This window comes from Myotis myotis, unplaced genomic scaffold, assembly GCF_014108235.1.
Source record: "Myotis myotis isolate mMyoMyo1 unplaced genomic scaffold, mMyoMyo1.p scaffold_m19_p_1, whole genome shotgun sequence".
Lineage (NCBI taxonomy): Eukaryota > Metazoa > Chordata > Mammalia > Chiroptera > Vespertilionidae > Myotis > Myotis myotis.
Window position 1 is genome coordinate 147,199,244 of NW_023416313.1, and position 12,880 is coordinate 147,212,123.

Sequence of the window (12,880 nt, forward strand, 5' to 3'; positions counted from 1 at the left end):
TGTATTTCTTTTCTGAGTAATGGACCCATAGAGGCATCTTATCTTTTTATAGCCTTGTTTCATCCTCCAGTTTCCCAGGGCCTGTAAGAAAACTCTTATCTATAGTTAGTAAGATGAATAACTATTAAACAACTGGCTCTATTCTCCACCCCCCCCCCTCTCTCAATGATGAGAGAGAATCATTGATCAGCTGCCTCCTACAAGCCCCACACTGGGGATTGAACCCACAACCCGGGCGTATGCCCTGACTGGGAATCTAACCATGACCTTCCGGTTCATAGGTAGATGCTCAACCACTGAGCCATGCTGGCCGGGCAGTGGTTCTATTCTTATTACATGCCCTTCCTTTTATATGCCCTTCCCCCTATCAAAACCAGATTCAGATATGGCAGAGATATTGGAATTATCAGACCAGGAATTTAAAACTATTAATATGTTAATGGGTTTAATGAAGAAAGTGGACAACATTTAAGAACAGGTGGATAGTATAAGCAGAAAGATATAAACTAAGAACCAAAAGGAAATACTAGAAATAAATAATACTGTAACAAAAATGAAGAGTGTCTTTGACAGGCTGATCAATAGATGAGCATGGCTGGGGAATCAATAAACTTGAATAAATGTCAATAAACATTTCCAAAATGTTTAGAAAATGCAAAGAAATGTAAAGAAAAAGACAAAACAATATCTAAGCAGTGTGGGACAATTACAAAATGCACATGAGAATACCAGAAGGAGAAGAAAGGAACAGAATATTTGAAGCAATAATAATCAAGAATTTCCCAAAATTAATGATAGACACCAAACACAGATGGAGGAAGCTCAGAAAATACCCAGCAGGATAAAAATAAAAAATCTACACCTAGGCATATCATATTCAAACTGCAGAAAATAAAACACCAAATGAAAACCTTGAAGCCTGGGGGTAGAAGAGGGGACACCTTACCTACAGAGGAGGAAGGGTAAGAATTACAACAAACTTCTCTCCAGAAAGCATGGCAAGTACGAAGAGAATGGAATGAAATGCTTAGCATATTGAAGGGAAAAAATCTCACCAGCCTAGACTTCTGTATCCAGCAAAATTATATTTTAAAAGTGGAGAAATACTTTCTCAGGCAAACAAAAATTTTGTCACCAGGAGACTTGACTTGCAAGATTTGTTAAAAGAAAATTTCTCAGCAAGGACAATGATATAGGTCAGAAACTCAGATCTACGTAAAGGAAGAACTTTACAGAAAGAATAAAGGTAAGATTAAAAAGGAGATTATTAGAATTTTACACATATCCAATTTGGGTACTTTGGGGACCTCCAACTAAATGTCCCACGGACAGTCGAATATGTGAATCACCTCAGACCTTGGGATCGGAGGGATATGGAAGCTATTCCTCTAGGGCAGTGGTTCTCAACCTTGGCTGCACATTAGAATCACCTGGGAATCTTTTTAAAATCCTGATTTCTGGGCCTCATCCTCTGGAAATTCTGTTTCTTTGTTATGGGGTGGGGCCACAACATTAGTAACAAAGAAACAGAATTTCCAGATGATGGGGCCCAGAAATCAGGATTTTAAAGATTCCCAGGTCATTCTAATGTGCAGCCAAGGTTGAGAACCGCTGCTCTAGGGAAGGAGTTAGCCCATGGAAAGGGTAGTTTCCTCCCTGACCGGTTTGGTTCAGTGGATAGAGCATTGGCCTGCGGACTGAAGGCTCCCGGGTTCCATTCTGGTCAAGGGCATGTACCTTGGTTGTGGGCACATCCCCAGTAGGGAGTGTGCAGGAGGTAGCTGATCCATGTTTCTCTCTCATCGATGTTTTTAACTCTCTATGCCTCTCCCTTCTCCCTGTAAAAAATCAACAAAATATATATATATATATATATATATATATATATATATATATATTTTTTTTCAAAGGAAAGGGTAGTTTCACTGAAGCCCTGTAAGGTAGTCAGGGCAGGTAATTCATTCGAGCAACAAAAAAATATACACTGTGTGCCAGGTTCTGTACTTGGCGGTGGAAATAAGTAGACACTGGGGACAGACGAGTAAAACGGTCCGTGAGGGGCTGCCTGGACTAAGCGCACAGCAGAAAACAGAAAAATGAAACTATTTTACTTTTTAAAAAAAAATTTAAATTACATGATACAAAAAGAAATACAGAAAAGCACATGAATTACTAGTGTCACCAACCAAAGAAAACCAGGTAACAATCCGATGTGTCCTTCGAACTCTGAGAAGGTGGCGCCCTCTCCTGCTGGGTCGGAGGAACAGCTCAGGTCTCAGCGGCAGCGGCGTCCCAGCCGGAGGCTTCGCAGCGCCGGGCGGCGGCCTGGGGTTGAAGGGATTTCTGGGGTGAAGATGACGGAGAGGACAGCGCATGCCCCGCTTCACACACCGGACAGGCAAGCCTCAGAGAGGGACGGCGGGGGCGGGGCGGGGGCGGCCGCCGGGGCGGAGCTTTATGACGTGCTGTCGCGTTCCCCGTCTTCTCCCCTCTCCCCCCGCCCGTGACCCATTGGTTTCCCATTACCGCCCTTTTCCGGGGCAAGAGAAACCGGTCGCTGGGCCGGAAGCGCGGCAGCCCTCGGGTTCGAGACAACGGCGCCGTTTAAGGCAGAGCGAGCGCCCTGGAACCATTGGGGCCGCTAGGTTCTTCAGCCCGGCTCCCGCCCAAATTGGAGAAAACCTACAAAATTCTGGCGGCCTGTGGGAGGGCGCTGAGTCGGACGGCGAAGCGCACGGCGCCCCTGACACAGCCGAGCGCCTGGGGGCGCCGGAAGCCCCGCCCCTGGGCGGAGCCAGAGGCCTTTGGGGAAGGACCTCAGCCCGGCCCCCGCAGCCGAGCGCGCCGGCCATGGCCGAGCCCCCGGGGTGCGGCCCCGCGGCCCTGCGCGTAGCTGCCGCTGCCAACTGGCTGGTCGTGCGCCGACGCCGCGTGGAACATTTCCCACGAGTGTTGGAGTTCCTGCGGTGTCTGCGCGCCGCAGCTCCTGGCTTGGTTCGCTACCGCCACCACGAGCGCCTGTGTATGGGCCTGAAGGCCAAGGTATTGGGGCCGGTGGGACCGAGAACAGGAAGAGGGGAAGGGGCGGGATGCAAGGATCAGACTAGGACAGACCGCTTGAGGGGGTGGGAGCGGTTGCAAAAGGGGAGCTGGCCCCGAAGTGGGAATTCTGAGCTCAGTCCCACTCACAGGTGGTGGTGGACCTGATCCTCCAGGGCCGGCCTTGGGCCCAGGTTCTGAATGTCTTGCATCACCACTTTCCAGAGTCTGGACCTGTAGTGCGGGACCCCAAAGCTGTAAGTAATCCCTGGAACCGTCCCCACCCACAGTGAATCCTCGGTGCCCCTAATGTGTCTGCCCGCTTTACCTTCAACAGACAGAGCAGGATCTGAAGAAGATCTCGGAGGCACGGGAAGCCTTTTGCCAGCAGGTGAAGCTGCTGGCAGAGGCCCCTGTGGATCTGGCTTGGAAGTTGCAGGTGAGACTAGCGAATTTGGAAGCTATGATTTGGCTTTCTAGTCCCCTCCTGACCTGCTTTTTTCTGTCTGCAGGAACTTGAACAAGAGTATGGGGAACCCTTTCTGGCTGCTATGGAAAAGCTGTTTTTTGAATACTTGTGTCGGCTGGAAAAAGCACTGCCTACCCCACAGACACAGCAGGTTTTCCTAGGCTTAAACACAGAGGGCGGAGGGCGGCGGGGTGGTTGGACCAAGGTCTGTGGTCTTCATGCTCTCTCCCTGCCCACAGCTTCAGGATGTGCTGAGTTGGATGCAGCCTGGAATTTCTATCACTTCTTCTTTTGCTTTGAGCCAATATAGTGTGGACATGGGGTGGCCACTTCCAGGTACCAGGGCCATCTGGAAAAAATTAGGAATTTGGGGGTGGAATATGTAGGCTGAGGCCTTTTGAGACAGCCAGCCCCTTGGAAGGATTACATTGGCTTAAGACCCAGGAAACCAGACTGAGTTTATGTGTTACTATCTCTTCTCTTTATAAGGAACATTCTTTTCTTTCTAGAGTGCTCTGTTACTAATTCAGTGAACATGTCAGAGCCCATGGAGCCCAGTCCTCCTCAGCAACCAAGACCAGCACTCCATCAGCCTGTGCCAAAAGCCAAGCCTGGCCCACACCTTCCTCACGGAGCAGCCTCAAGAAAGCACCCAGAACCTTTGGCTGGCCACCACTTCAATCTGGCCCCTCTAGGCCAGCGAAGAACCCAGTCCCAGTGGGCATCCAGTAGGGTAGGCCATAAGGAGCGCCCCACAGTCATGCTATTCCCCTTTAGGAATCTCGGTTCACCAACCCAGGTCATATCTAAACCTGAGAACAGGAAAGAACAAGGGACACACGTGGCAGTTCCAGCAGGTGACGTCAGCACAAGAACAGCCTCCACTGGAAAGTCTAGGAGTCCACCCCAGACCCTGGGCGGAGGGACTGTGAAGGAGAACCCAGTTGACTTGTCAGCCTCCGAGCAAAAGGAGTGAGTGGAACAGTTGCTTCTGCCTACTGACAGCACATGCCTTGCCTGCTTTCCCTCCATCCTCTCTTCTTTGCTTGTTCCCACCCCAGGGATTGCTGGGACTGCCCCATGGAGCCCCTGAGACTGTCATTATCACCTCCTAGGGCCAGGAAGCCAGGTAGGTATACTGAGTCAGGCCTGGATCAGACAGCCTCCTCTCTCGGGACGCTTGAGGGCCTGTGTTCACCTAGAGGAGTACTTTGATTCTGGTTTCCCTCTTGCAGTGTGTCCCCCATCTCTGTGCAGCCCTGTCATTACCATAGGGGACTTGGTTTTGGACTCTGATGAGGAAGAAAATGGCCAGAGGGGAGGAATGGTGAGTAGGGAGGAACAGAAAGCTGGGGAAAGGAGATGGGGCAGAACAAGACAGAAACCCATGCTCCCTGAATACGGAGGGCTCAGGGAATGTTTCAGGTGACAGGATCTCCCTGCTCCTTTCTCTGCAGTTGTCTCTGGAAAACTATGAGAAGACAAAGTTTGACACCCTAATCCCCACCTTCTGTGAATATCTCCCTTCTTCTAGTCCCAGTGCTGTCTCTGCCCCTTCCCATGACCATATAGACTCTTCTGATAGGACCAGAATGCCATCTGCATCTTGCCTGTCTCCTTCCTCCTCACCTCTACAGGCAGTTTAGTGGGGATAAAGTGGAAGCCCAGGCTTGGGTTGTTTGACGATATGGCCCAAATTACTTTGTAATGCTTGATCATTAAACTTTCTGTTTGTTAAAACACTGTGTTGCTGTGAGGGAGGGGAATTAAGACTTCTATAAGGTCAGTATAAATCATTCCTTAGAAACATAACTGGCCTCTCCAGGCTAAAAGAATCCCTTTGCTCTTTTACTTCCTTTGGAAAGTGTTGTTCAGGTGTATCAGAGAGATTACCAGGGCTGAGAGCCTGGATGAGAAATTTCCTTTTGCTATTCTGAAAATATCTGTGTGTCCTGATGCCAGAATATATACTCTGTAAATTTTCATGCTGCCAGGTTATCTAGAGGGTTAGCACTTGAATGGAGATGCTTCACAGAAAAAGTACTTACTGTCCTCGACTCCACTGGGTCAGTGCCATCTCCACCTCCACTTTCCTGGAGCCAGCACCCAGACGCCAGGCTTGTGTAGAAAGCCCCAGAATCTCTTTACAGTCACTAGGATCTCTCTTTATAGAGACACTTAAAAAATATAAACACTTAAGAGCTTTTTAGATATTCAAAGATTGCATTTAATGAAGCTGATTAGCAAAACATGATTCTAAAAGCCTGCCTCTTAAGACCATGGCCATATCTAAAACCTTTATGTACTGTATGAATCACTATCTTTTTCTTTTAGTAATCTTCAGAAGGTGAGTCTCCAGATTCCCATTTGATTATCAACTTCATTTTCTCAGCCTGCCTTCCTTGCTTCCTCCCTAGTGAGTGCGTTTTGTGGATGCAGACAGACACATTATTGCAGGAACTCTCAGGAGTGAGATGATCACATAACAGTCACAGCAGCTGGGATGGGTGAGGGGCCCGCGTGGGAGGCCCTGCAGTTTGATGCTGGTGCCTTGGGAGGGCAGACCTGCTCAGACCTAGCTCACAACACTGAAGCTTGGATTCACCTGCTGGGTGACACGGATGAAGGTAGTTCTCCGACTCAGCTCCTTCAGCTTAGCTGCTCCTACATACGTACATGTGGAACGGATGCCTCCAAGTATGTCTCGGATGGTATGTTCCACATCCCCTTTGAAGGGCACCTCCACCGTCTTTCCCTCTGAGGACCTTAAAGGAGGAAAAATTTTCTTTTTCCTTCTGGATTCCTTAAGCCAAATGACTCTTCCCCAGTCCATTGCATTAAGCCCTGGTTCACCACTTTTCTCCCAAGAACTATACCATCCATCTCTCAGCAGCCCTGGGTTCTGCCACCACCCTCCTTAGCCACACCTTCCAAGAACTCTCAGCTCCTGGGCCTCTACACGTACCTGTACTCAGCAACGCCCCCAGCATACTTCTTCATGGCTGTTTCAGAACTCATTCCGTAGAAGAGCTTGTATTTTTTGCCATCCCTCTCGACGAGCTCACCGCCTGACTCACTGTGCCCAGCCAGCATGCCACCCAGCATCACAAAGTCAGCCCCTGCCCCTATCAATGAGAGGAAAAGAGATGAATCTGGCCCAGATGTTCACGTGCCCGCCCACCCACCCTCAGAAGCAACTCACACTAAATTCTAAAGCCACTAGAGATTCCTTGCCTGGCTTTGCTCTCTCTTTTTGCTGCTTTTGCTGTCTTTCTCTTTACTTTTCCCAGTTGAACAAGACTCACTTCAAGTATTCCAAGAGCAAAGGTCTCTAACTGTAGTGTGAGCAAGGATCACCTGGGAAGCTGTAGAAAATGCAGATCTACAGCCCACTCTCCAGAGCTGGATTTTGTAACTCTGAGGGGCATTTACATTGCCCAACAGCCCAGGGGCTGGTGCAGATGGTTGGTCCTGGCCCACACTTGGGAGAGTCCATATCAGAGTTTCAGCTGGCTCGCCCAGATGACACCACCACAGGCTTCCGGGCCATGAGTTCATATTATGAAAGAACCTGAATGGCTTCCTCAGCCTTAGCCTGATCCGACCTAGACCCTCAAAGGTGATGCATCCTCTTCTATAGGATCCTCCTCCGGTGCCCTCCCAGTGTCCTTACCGAAAGCCTTGGCCACATCCCCAGGAGAGCTGCAGCCTCCGTCCTGCAAAGTAAGAAGCAACGTGAAGAAACAGCATGGATTTCCCAAGCCCTCTCAGCAGTGTCCCAACAGTCCACCTCAAGGCTGACAGGAACCCGGGAGTCCTGATCCACCTCTATCAGAGCTTCCATACCCAGTAGAAAACCCAGATGTTTGGCAGCCTCATGCCCTGCTCTCCCCTTGGACCTTACTGAAATGATGTGGCCTTTGAGGCCATGAGCAGCATCTGCACACTCCATCACTGCACTAAGCTGTGGGTACCCGACTCCAGTTTTCTTCCGGGTGGTACACACAGAGCCTGAGAAGAATGACAAGGATGAGAGAGAAGTGCTCCATAGCTCTGTGCCACTGAAAAGAGCCAATGTCCCCCAATAAGCCAGCTTACCTGGTCCAATTCCCACTTTGATGATGTCAGCACCAGAGAGGATCAGCTCTTCCACCATCTCTCCTGTTACCACATTCCCTGCCTAAGACAGAGCAATCAAAACAGCATTCTTAGGGTCAGAAATGAAGAAGTTGTGTGCTCTCATATGTAGCAGGCCTGGACCAGGTCCTTCCAACATTATTACAAAGGGTACTGGCTTCCCTCTGCTGGGCCCTCTGAGAGCTTTTAGATCAGCCACTTCAAAGGATCCTGCTTCCCCAGGTGAGGTAAGAGGGTTAGTCACCACTGTCACTGTTGCATTAGGGTAAAGCTGGGATCCAACTGGACCAAGATGAATTCTGATTTACCAGAAACCCAAAAATGTCCTGCCCTTAAGCTGTTAAGTGATAAAACCTCTCTGGCTTAGGGGAAAGGGGAAGACATGATGATGCAGACTATATACCCATCTACATAGCTGCATTTGCTGCTTTTGTTTTTGTGTGTGTGTGTGTGTGTATATGCTTCTGATGAACAGAAAAGAGAGCTCCCTCAATGCTGTGAAGAAAATGAGGTCTTGTAGTCATTCCCCTAAGCTTGTAAAAAAATACGTTACATGTGATCCCTTTAATAGGACTGTAGTATGTTCATTTCAGTAGGCAGGTAGACATATATCACAGGTATGTACAATGCATAAGCACAACATGATTTGGTGAGTAACATCAGGAACACTGGATTTACAAAGACAATGTATCAAGAGTCAGAGACTGCAATGACCAATAAGCATTTTAAGCATGGCACCTTGGATAATCACCGAGTGACATGATTAAGCAGACCAGGAAAATCAAAATGCAGCAGAGGAGAAATGAACTGATGTAACAAAAAGGAGTGGCACAAAAGGGAAAGAAGGAGAGGAATGTACCATCTACAGGGTAATAGAAACATACCATGATGGTGTGTCCAGGGAAGCGTTTCCGTACATCCTTCACAAATTCAACAAAGTGTTCAGAGTAGCCATTTGCCACGTCCAGGCATATATATTTCACCTGAGGAATACCTTCCAGGATCTGTTCTAGCTGCTCAAAGTCAGAAGAGCCTGTGCCTGAGCTGGCAGCCAGATGCTGTGGGAGAAGCAGGGGCATTGGCATGGGAGGCATTAGACAGCTGTGGCATGTTTGGAAAAACCTGAAGAGCAGTCTAAGAGTTGATCCCCAGGAAGCCAAGAAAAAAATTGTGGGAAAATGGGATAAGAAGGGATCACGGGAGGGCCAGTATTACCTCAAGACAGTCAGGATTCTGGCTGGCAAACTCTTTCCACTGCTCCAGGCTATAGTGTTTGTGGACAGCAGTGAAGAGGGAGAACTGAGGAGAAGAAAGGGCCATCAAAAAGGAGAGAACTGTATTAGGATTTCTTTTTCTAGAAGTAGGCCTTTACACTATTCTATCTGAGGGAGAAAAGGACTGAGGTCTGGAAAGAGAAACTTAAAGAACTCAGGGGTTGAGGTGAGATTTTTGTTCAACCATTTGTCTCCCTACAAATCTCAGTAGGCCTTCTTACCATAGTTAGTACTGTCAAACACTTCCACCAAAGTACTAAGTTACCTGGTTTGGATTTCACCTGCCAGCACATACAGTGCTTCTGACTTAAAAGGTGACGGATAAAAAAAAAAAAAAAAAAAAAAAAAAGTGACAGGACAAGCTGTTGGTGCAAGAGGACAAGGAATAGACAAGAACCATGAAGACGCCAGACAGAGCCAGTGTCTGCCTAATCTCTGGTCAGTTTACCCACAGCAATTCAGTGAGTCAAAATGCTCACAAAAGGTGCCCTGGCTGGGTGGCTCAGTTGGTTAGAGCATCGTCTCATATGCAGGAAGGTTGGGGGTTCAATTCCCAGTTGGGGCATATACCTGGGTTGCAGGTTCAATCCCCTGGTCAGTGCATACCTAGGAGGCAACCAATCAACCAATCGATGTGTCTCCCTTACATCAATGTTTCTCTCTCCTTCCCTCTCCCTCTCTCCCTTCCTCCCCCTAAAATATGTATATATATTAAATGCTCACAAAAGGTAAGGCCTTAAGTTTAATGGAGCCAATTAGATGCTACCCCATCCTTTCTCCATCTCCACTGGAGTAAAGGACAAATTTTCTTGAGACATGGACCAACCTGAAAAGTTTATTTCTTTTGATCTATTTCAGTCAACCAAGTTCAAGGACATAATGACTCACTGGACTTGTATTTTCTAGCTCAACAAATTGCAAACAGAATATCCGAGTACTTTGAGAAAGGCATTCAAAAGCCACTGTGAATGCTGGTGTTTGTGCTTTAAAAGTGCAGGCATGCAAACAAATTAGACAGCAGTTAACTAAGACAGCACAAGTCTTGCAACTGGCAAGAAATCCAAGGAAGTTATGCATCAGCCAGCAGTAAGGAAGTGTTACTGTTATACTCAATCAAAGATCACCACCAACACTACCTAGCTGGTATTGAATTCTCAGCAACACTCTGCCATCAACATGCTGACAAAGGAAAATCACTCTAGGAGGTCAGCAGACCTTAGAGATATGCTGGCATAGTGTCACATGATAAGCACATCCAATTACATACCAAACTAAAGATCTAAAAAAGATGCATGCTTGCATCCAACCTTTTAATTATTACTGTGAGACTTGACTCTATCTCTAAAATCTGATTTCTTTAGCACTCAGTAGTATTTAAAAGCCAGTCTCAACACAAAACATTAAAACGATGCCCACAAGTTCCATGTGTTACAGCATGTCTACTAATACTGCAGTCAGATTCACCATTCCTCAACTCAACAGGGCAACAGCAGGACTCCTAAATAGTTAGTGCACAGCAACAGCAGTACAGTGCTAAAACCATAACTACCAACCTCGGAGAAACGACAGCAGACATTCCACAGAGACTCAGAAGTAAAGAAAGGGAGATGAAGTCCTGAAGGTTAAGAGCCTCAAGCAGCAACAGAATCCCATCAACCAGGGCTACATGGATTAACCAGAAGAGTGCATGTTCTCAAGAGTACCCAAAGTAACTATCTACCTTCTCAACTACAAATATAGAAGCAGGTAATATTACTGACAAGAGTAGCATCTTCTACTTTGAAAGTGAACAATAACCTGTATATAAGAAAAACAGCCCTAACCGGTTTGGCTCAGTGGATAGAGTGTCAGCCTGCGGATTGAAAGGTCCCAGGTTCGATTCCAGCCAAGGGCATATACCTTGGTTGCAGGCACATCCCCAGTAGGAGGTGTGCAGGAGGCAGCTGATCGATGTTTCTCTCCCACCGATGTTTCTAACTCTCTATCCCTCTCCCTTCCTCTCTGTAAAAAAATCAATAAAATATATTTAAAAAAAGAAAAGAAAAACACATTCCATTTTGGGCACATCCCAGAAACTCCAAGGAACCTAGGACTTAAAATTAAGAAGATTAAAAAAAAAAGAATAGGCATATTATAAAATTAATAAGCTTCTCTCTAGGATCTTCTAGTTAGGAATTTTTATTTATTTATTTATTTTTTAAATATATTTTATTGATTTTTTACAGAGAGGAAGGGAGAGAGATAGAGAGTTAGAAACATCGATGAGAGAGAAACATCGATCAGCTGCCTCCCGCACATCTCCCACCGGGGATATGCCCGCAACCCAGGTACATGCCCCTGACCGGAATTGAACCTGGGACCCCTCAGTCCGCAGGCCGACGCTCTATCCACTGAGCCAAACCGGTTTTGGCAAGTTAGGAATTTTTAAATGCTCAACATGTATTTAGTTTCTGGACTAAAACAGTGAATGCTTAGTTTCCTAACAATGATGTAACAGGAGAGATGCATGTGATTTGGAGGGGGTGACCTGGGGCTAAAGTTGGCAAGGTGCTTAAAACTGCCGCCCAGGCCCAGCCAATGTGGCTCAGTGGTTGAGCATCAACTCATGCACCAAGAGGTCACTGGTTCGGTTCTGGTCAGGGCAAATGCTGGGGGTTTCAGGCTCAATCCTCAGCAGAGGGCATGGAGGAGGCAGCTGATCAATGTTTTTCTCTCATTGATGTTTCTCCCTCTCTCTAAAAATCAATAAAAACATATCAATTGATCAGAAAAAAAGTGTGACACCCTATATATCAGAAAAATAGGATCAAAACTTAGCTTTGAATCTCATTAACTTACATGGCTCTTTGAACTTACTGGAGAAAATAGTAAATTAGAGCATCCAGATTGTTAACTGCCAGAGAGTTGATCTGGGATGGGGAAGGGAACGCCAATAACTCTGCACTCAGTCTAAACAGCTGGACATCACTGAGGAAGCAGCTTAAGAGAAGTCCTACCTTACAGAGGACCTTGGCCATTTCAAAGGTGCCCACAGTGTCCATATTGGCAGCAATGATGGGGATCCCAGTGTACATCTGCTTTGAGTTGCGAAATGAAAAGGATCTAGTGAGATCCACCTGCAGATACGAACAGGAAAAATGAGCATTTCATTCAACCAAGAAACAAGAACTGCATGAGGAAAAATGCCAGGAATCTTCCTCAGTCCTGGCCCACCAGGGGAAGCGGGCTCACCTCACTTCGAGACTTAAGGGTACTGCGTTTGGGCCTCAGCAAGACGTCCTTGAAGTCCAGTTTGACGTCGTTGTCTATGTGAGGCATGGCGGGGGCTTCGGGGTAGCAACGAATCTGAGGGTTGGAAGGTAAGGAAAGACGAGACGGGGGAGCTGAGTCAATAACAAGCCTTAAGGCCCTGTTAGGGCTGGCGGCAGGGCTCATCTCTCTCCTCGCTTAAATCGTGCAAAGTCGGGGCACTGGTCGAGGCGTGGTCGGTCCCTGAAGACTGCCATCTTCGACCGGTCCCACAGTCGCGATTACCCTCGGGGTCTCCATCCCAGGGGAGAAAAATCGGGATGGAATCGTGAGTGACCCAAACAGGTACATTCTTTACATTACTTCTCCTTCTCTCTCCAGGCAAATAAGTAATGAGGGAAGAGAGTGATTTGGGGGCGAGAGGAATGGGGAAGGGGTCCCACAACCTGCTTCCGGAATAGGGGTACTCACTTCCTGTGGCCGTGGCCAAGGTGGCAGTTGACCGAAGTTCCCCTTGCTTAGCAACGATCCTCGTGCAGCCCCGCTAAGCCTTGTGGGCCACGCCAACAGGTTCCGCTAATTGCGGGCGAGAACGATTAACTGAGGAATTCCAGCTTCGGCGGCGGCTGTGCGAGGTCTTCTGTTAACGGAACTCACACACTGAGGTTGCCGTTGGCCTGAGAAGCAGGAGACTACAACTCCCAGGGTGCAA

General features: G+C 47.5%; 2 protein-coding genes across 3 annotated transcripts; one reads left to right on the forward strand and one right to left on the reverse strand.

Moving 5' to 3' along the window:
• Positions 1 to 2,503: 2,503 nt before the first annotated feature.
• Positions 2,504 to 5,248, forward strand: TINF2 (TERF1 interacting nuclear factor 2). Its single transcript, XM_036354593.1, has 9 exons — positions 2,504 to 3,042; positions 3,192 to 3,296; positions 3,377 to 3,478; positions 3,552 to 3,659; positions 3,748 to 3,844; positions 4,018 to 4,480; positions 4,570 to 4,637; positions 4,744 to 4,835; positions 4,966 to 5,248. Exons 1-9 carry the CDS (start codon positions 2,851 to 2,853, stop codon positions 5,152 to 5,154), a joined length of 1,416 nt encoding a protein of 471 aa, XP_036210486.1. The 5' UTR covers positions 2,504 to 2,850; the 3' UTR covers positions 5,155 to 5,248.
• Positions 5,249 to 5,337: 89 nt separating this feature from the next.
• GMPR2 (guanosine monophosphate reductase 2) lies at positions 5,338 to 12,846 on the reverse strand. Of its 2 annotated transcripts, XM_036354703.1 has the most exons (10): positions 12,640 to 12,846; positions 12,151 to 12,264; positions 11,916 to 12,035; positions 8,861 to 8,944; positions 8,530 to 8,703; positions 7,607 to 7,688; positions 7,413 to 7,519; positions 7,182 to 7,224; positions 6,474 to 6,633; positions 5,338 to 6,273 (listed from the first exon to the last, which is right to left on the reverse strand). In XM_036354703.1, exons 2-10 carry the CDS (start codon positions 12,235 to 12,237, stop codon positions 6,084 to 6,086), a joined length of 1,047 nt encoding a protein of 348 aa, XP_036210596.1. In that variant the 5' UTR covers positions 12,238 to 12,264; positions 12,640 to 12,846; the 3' UTR covers positions 5,338 to 6,083. The 2 variants fall into 2 exon arrangements, with proteins under 2 accessions (XP_036210596.1, XP_036210604.1); XM_036354711.1 differs by lacking the exon at positions 8,861 to 8,944.
• Positions 12,847 to 12,880: the final 34 nt, after the last annotated feature.

Coding starts and splice junctions, on each gene's coding strand:
- TINF2 (XM_036354593.1), top strand. CDS start 2,851: ATGGCCGAGCCCCCGGGGTGCGGCCCCGCGGCCCTGCGCGTAGCTGCC. Junction 3,043..3,191: donor GTATGGGCCTGAAGGCCAAG/GTATTGGGGCCG, acceptor TCCCACTCACAG/GTGGTGGTGGACCTGATCCT. Junction 4,638..4,743: donor TCCTAGGGCCAGGAAGCCAG/GTAGGTATACTG, acceptor TCCCTCTTGCAG/TGTGTCCCCCATCTCTGTGC.
- GMPR2 (XM_036354703.1), bottom strand. CDS start 12,237: ATGCCTCACATAGACAACGACGTCAAACTGGACTTCAAGGACGTCTTG. Junction 8,704..8,860: donor AGAATCCTGACTGTCTTGAG/GTAATACTGGCC, acceptor CTTCTCCCACAG/CATCTGGCTGCCAGCTCAGG. Junction 7,689..8,529: donor TCCCTGGACACACCATCATG/GTATGTTTCTAT, acceptor GCTCTGTCTTAG/GCAGGGAATGTGGTAACAGG.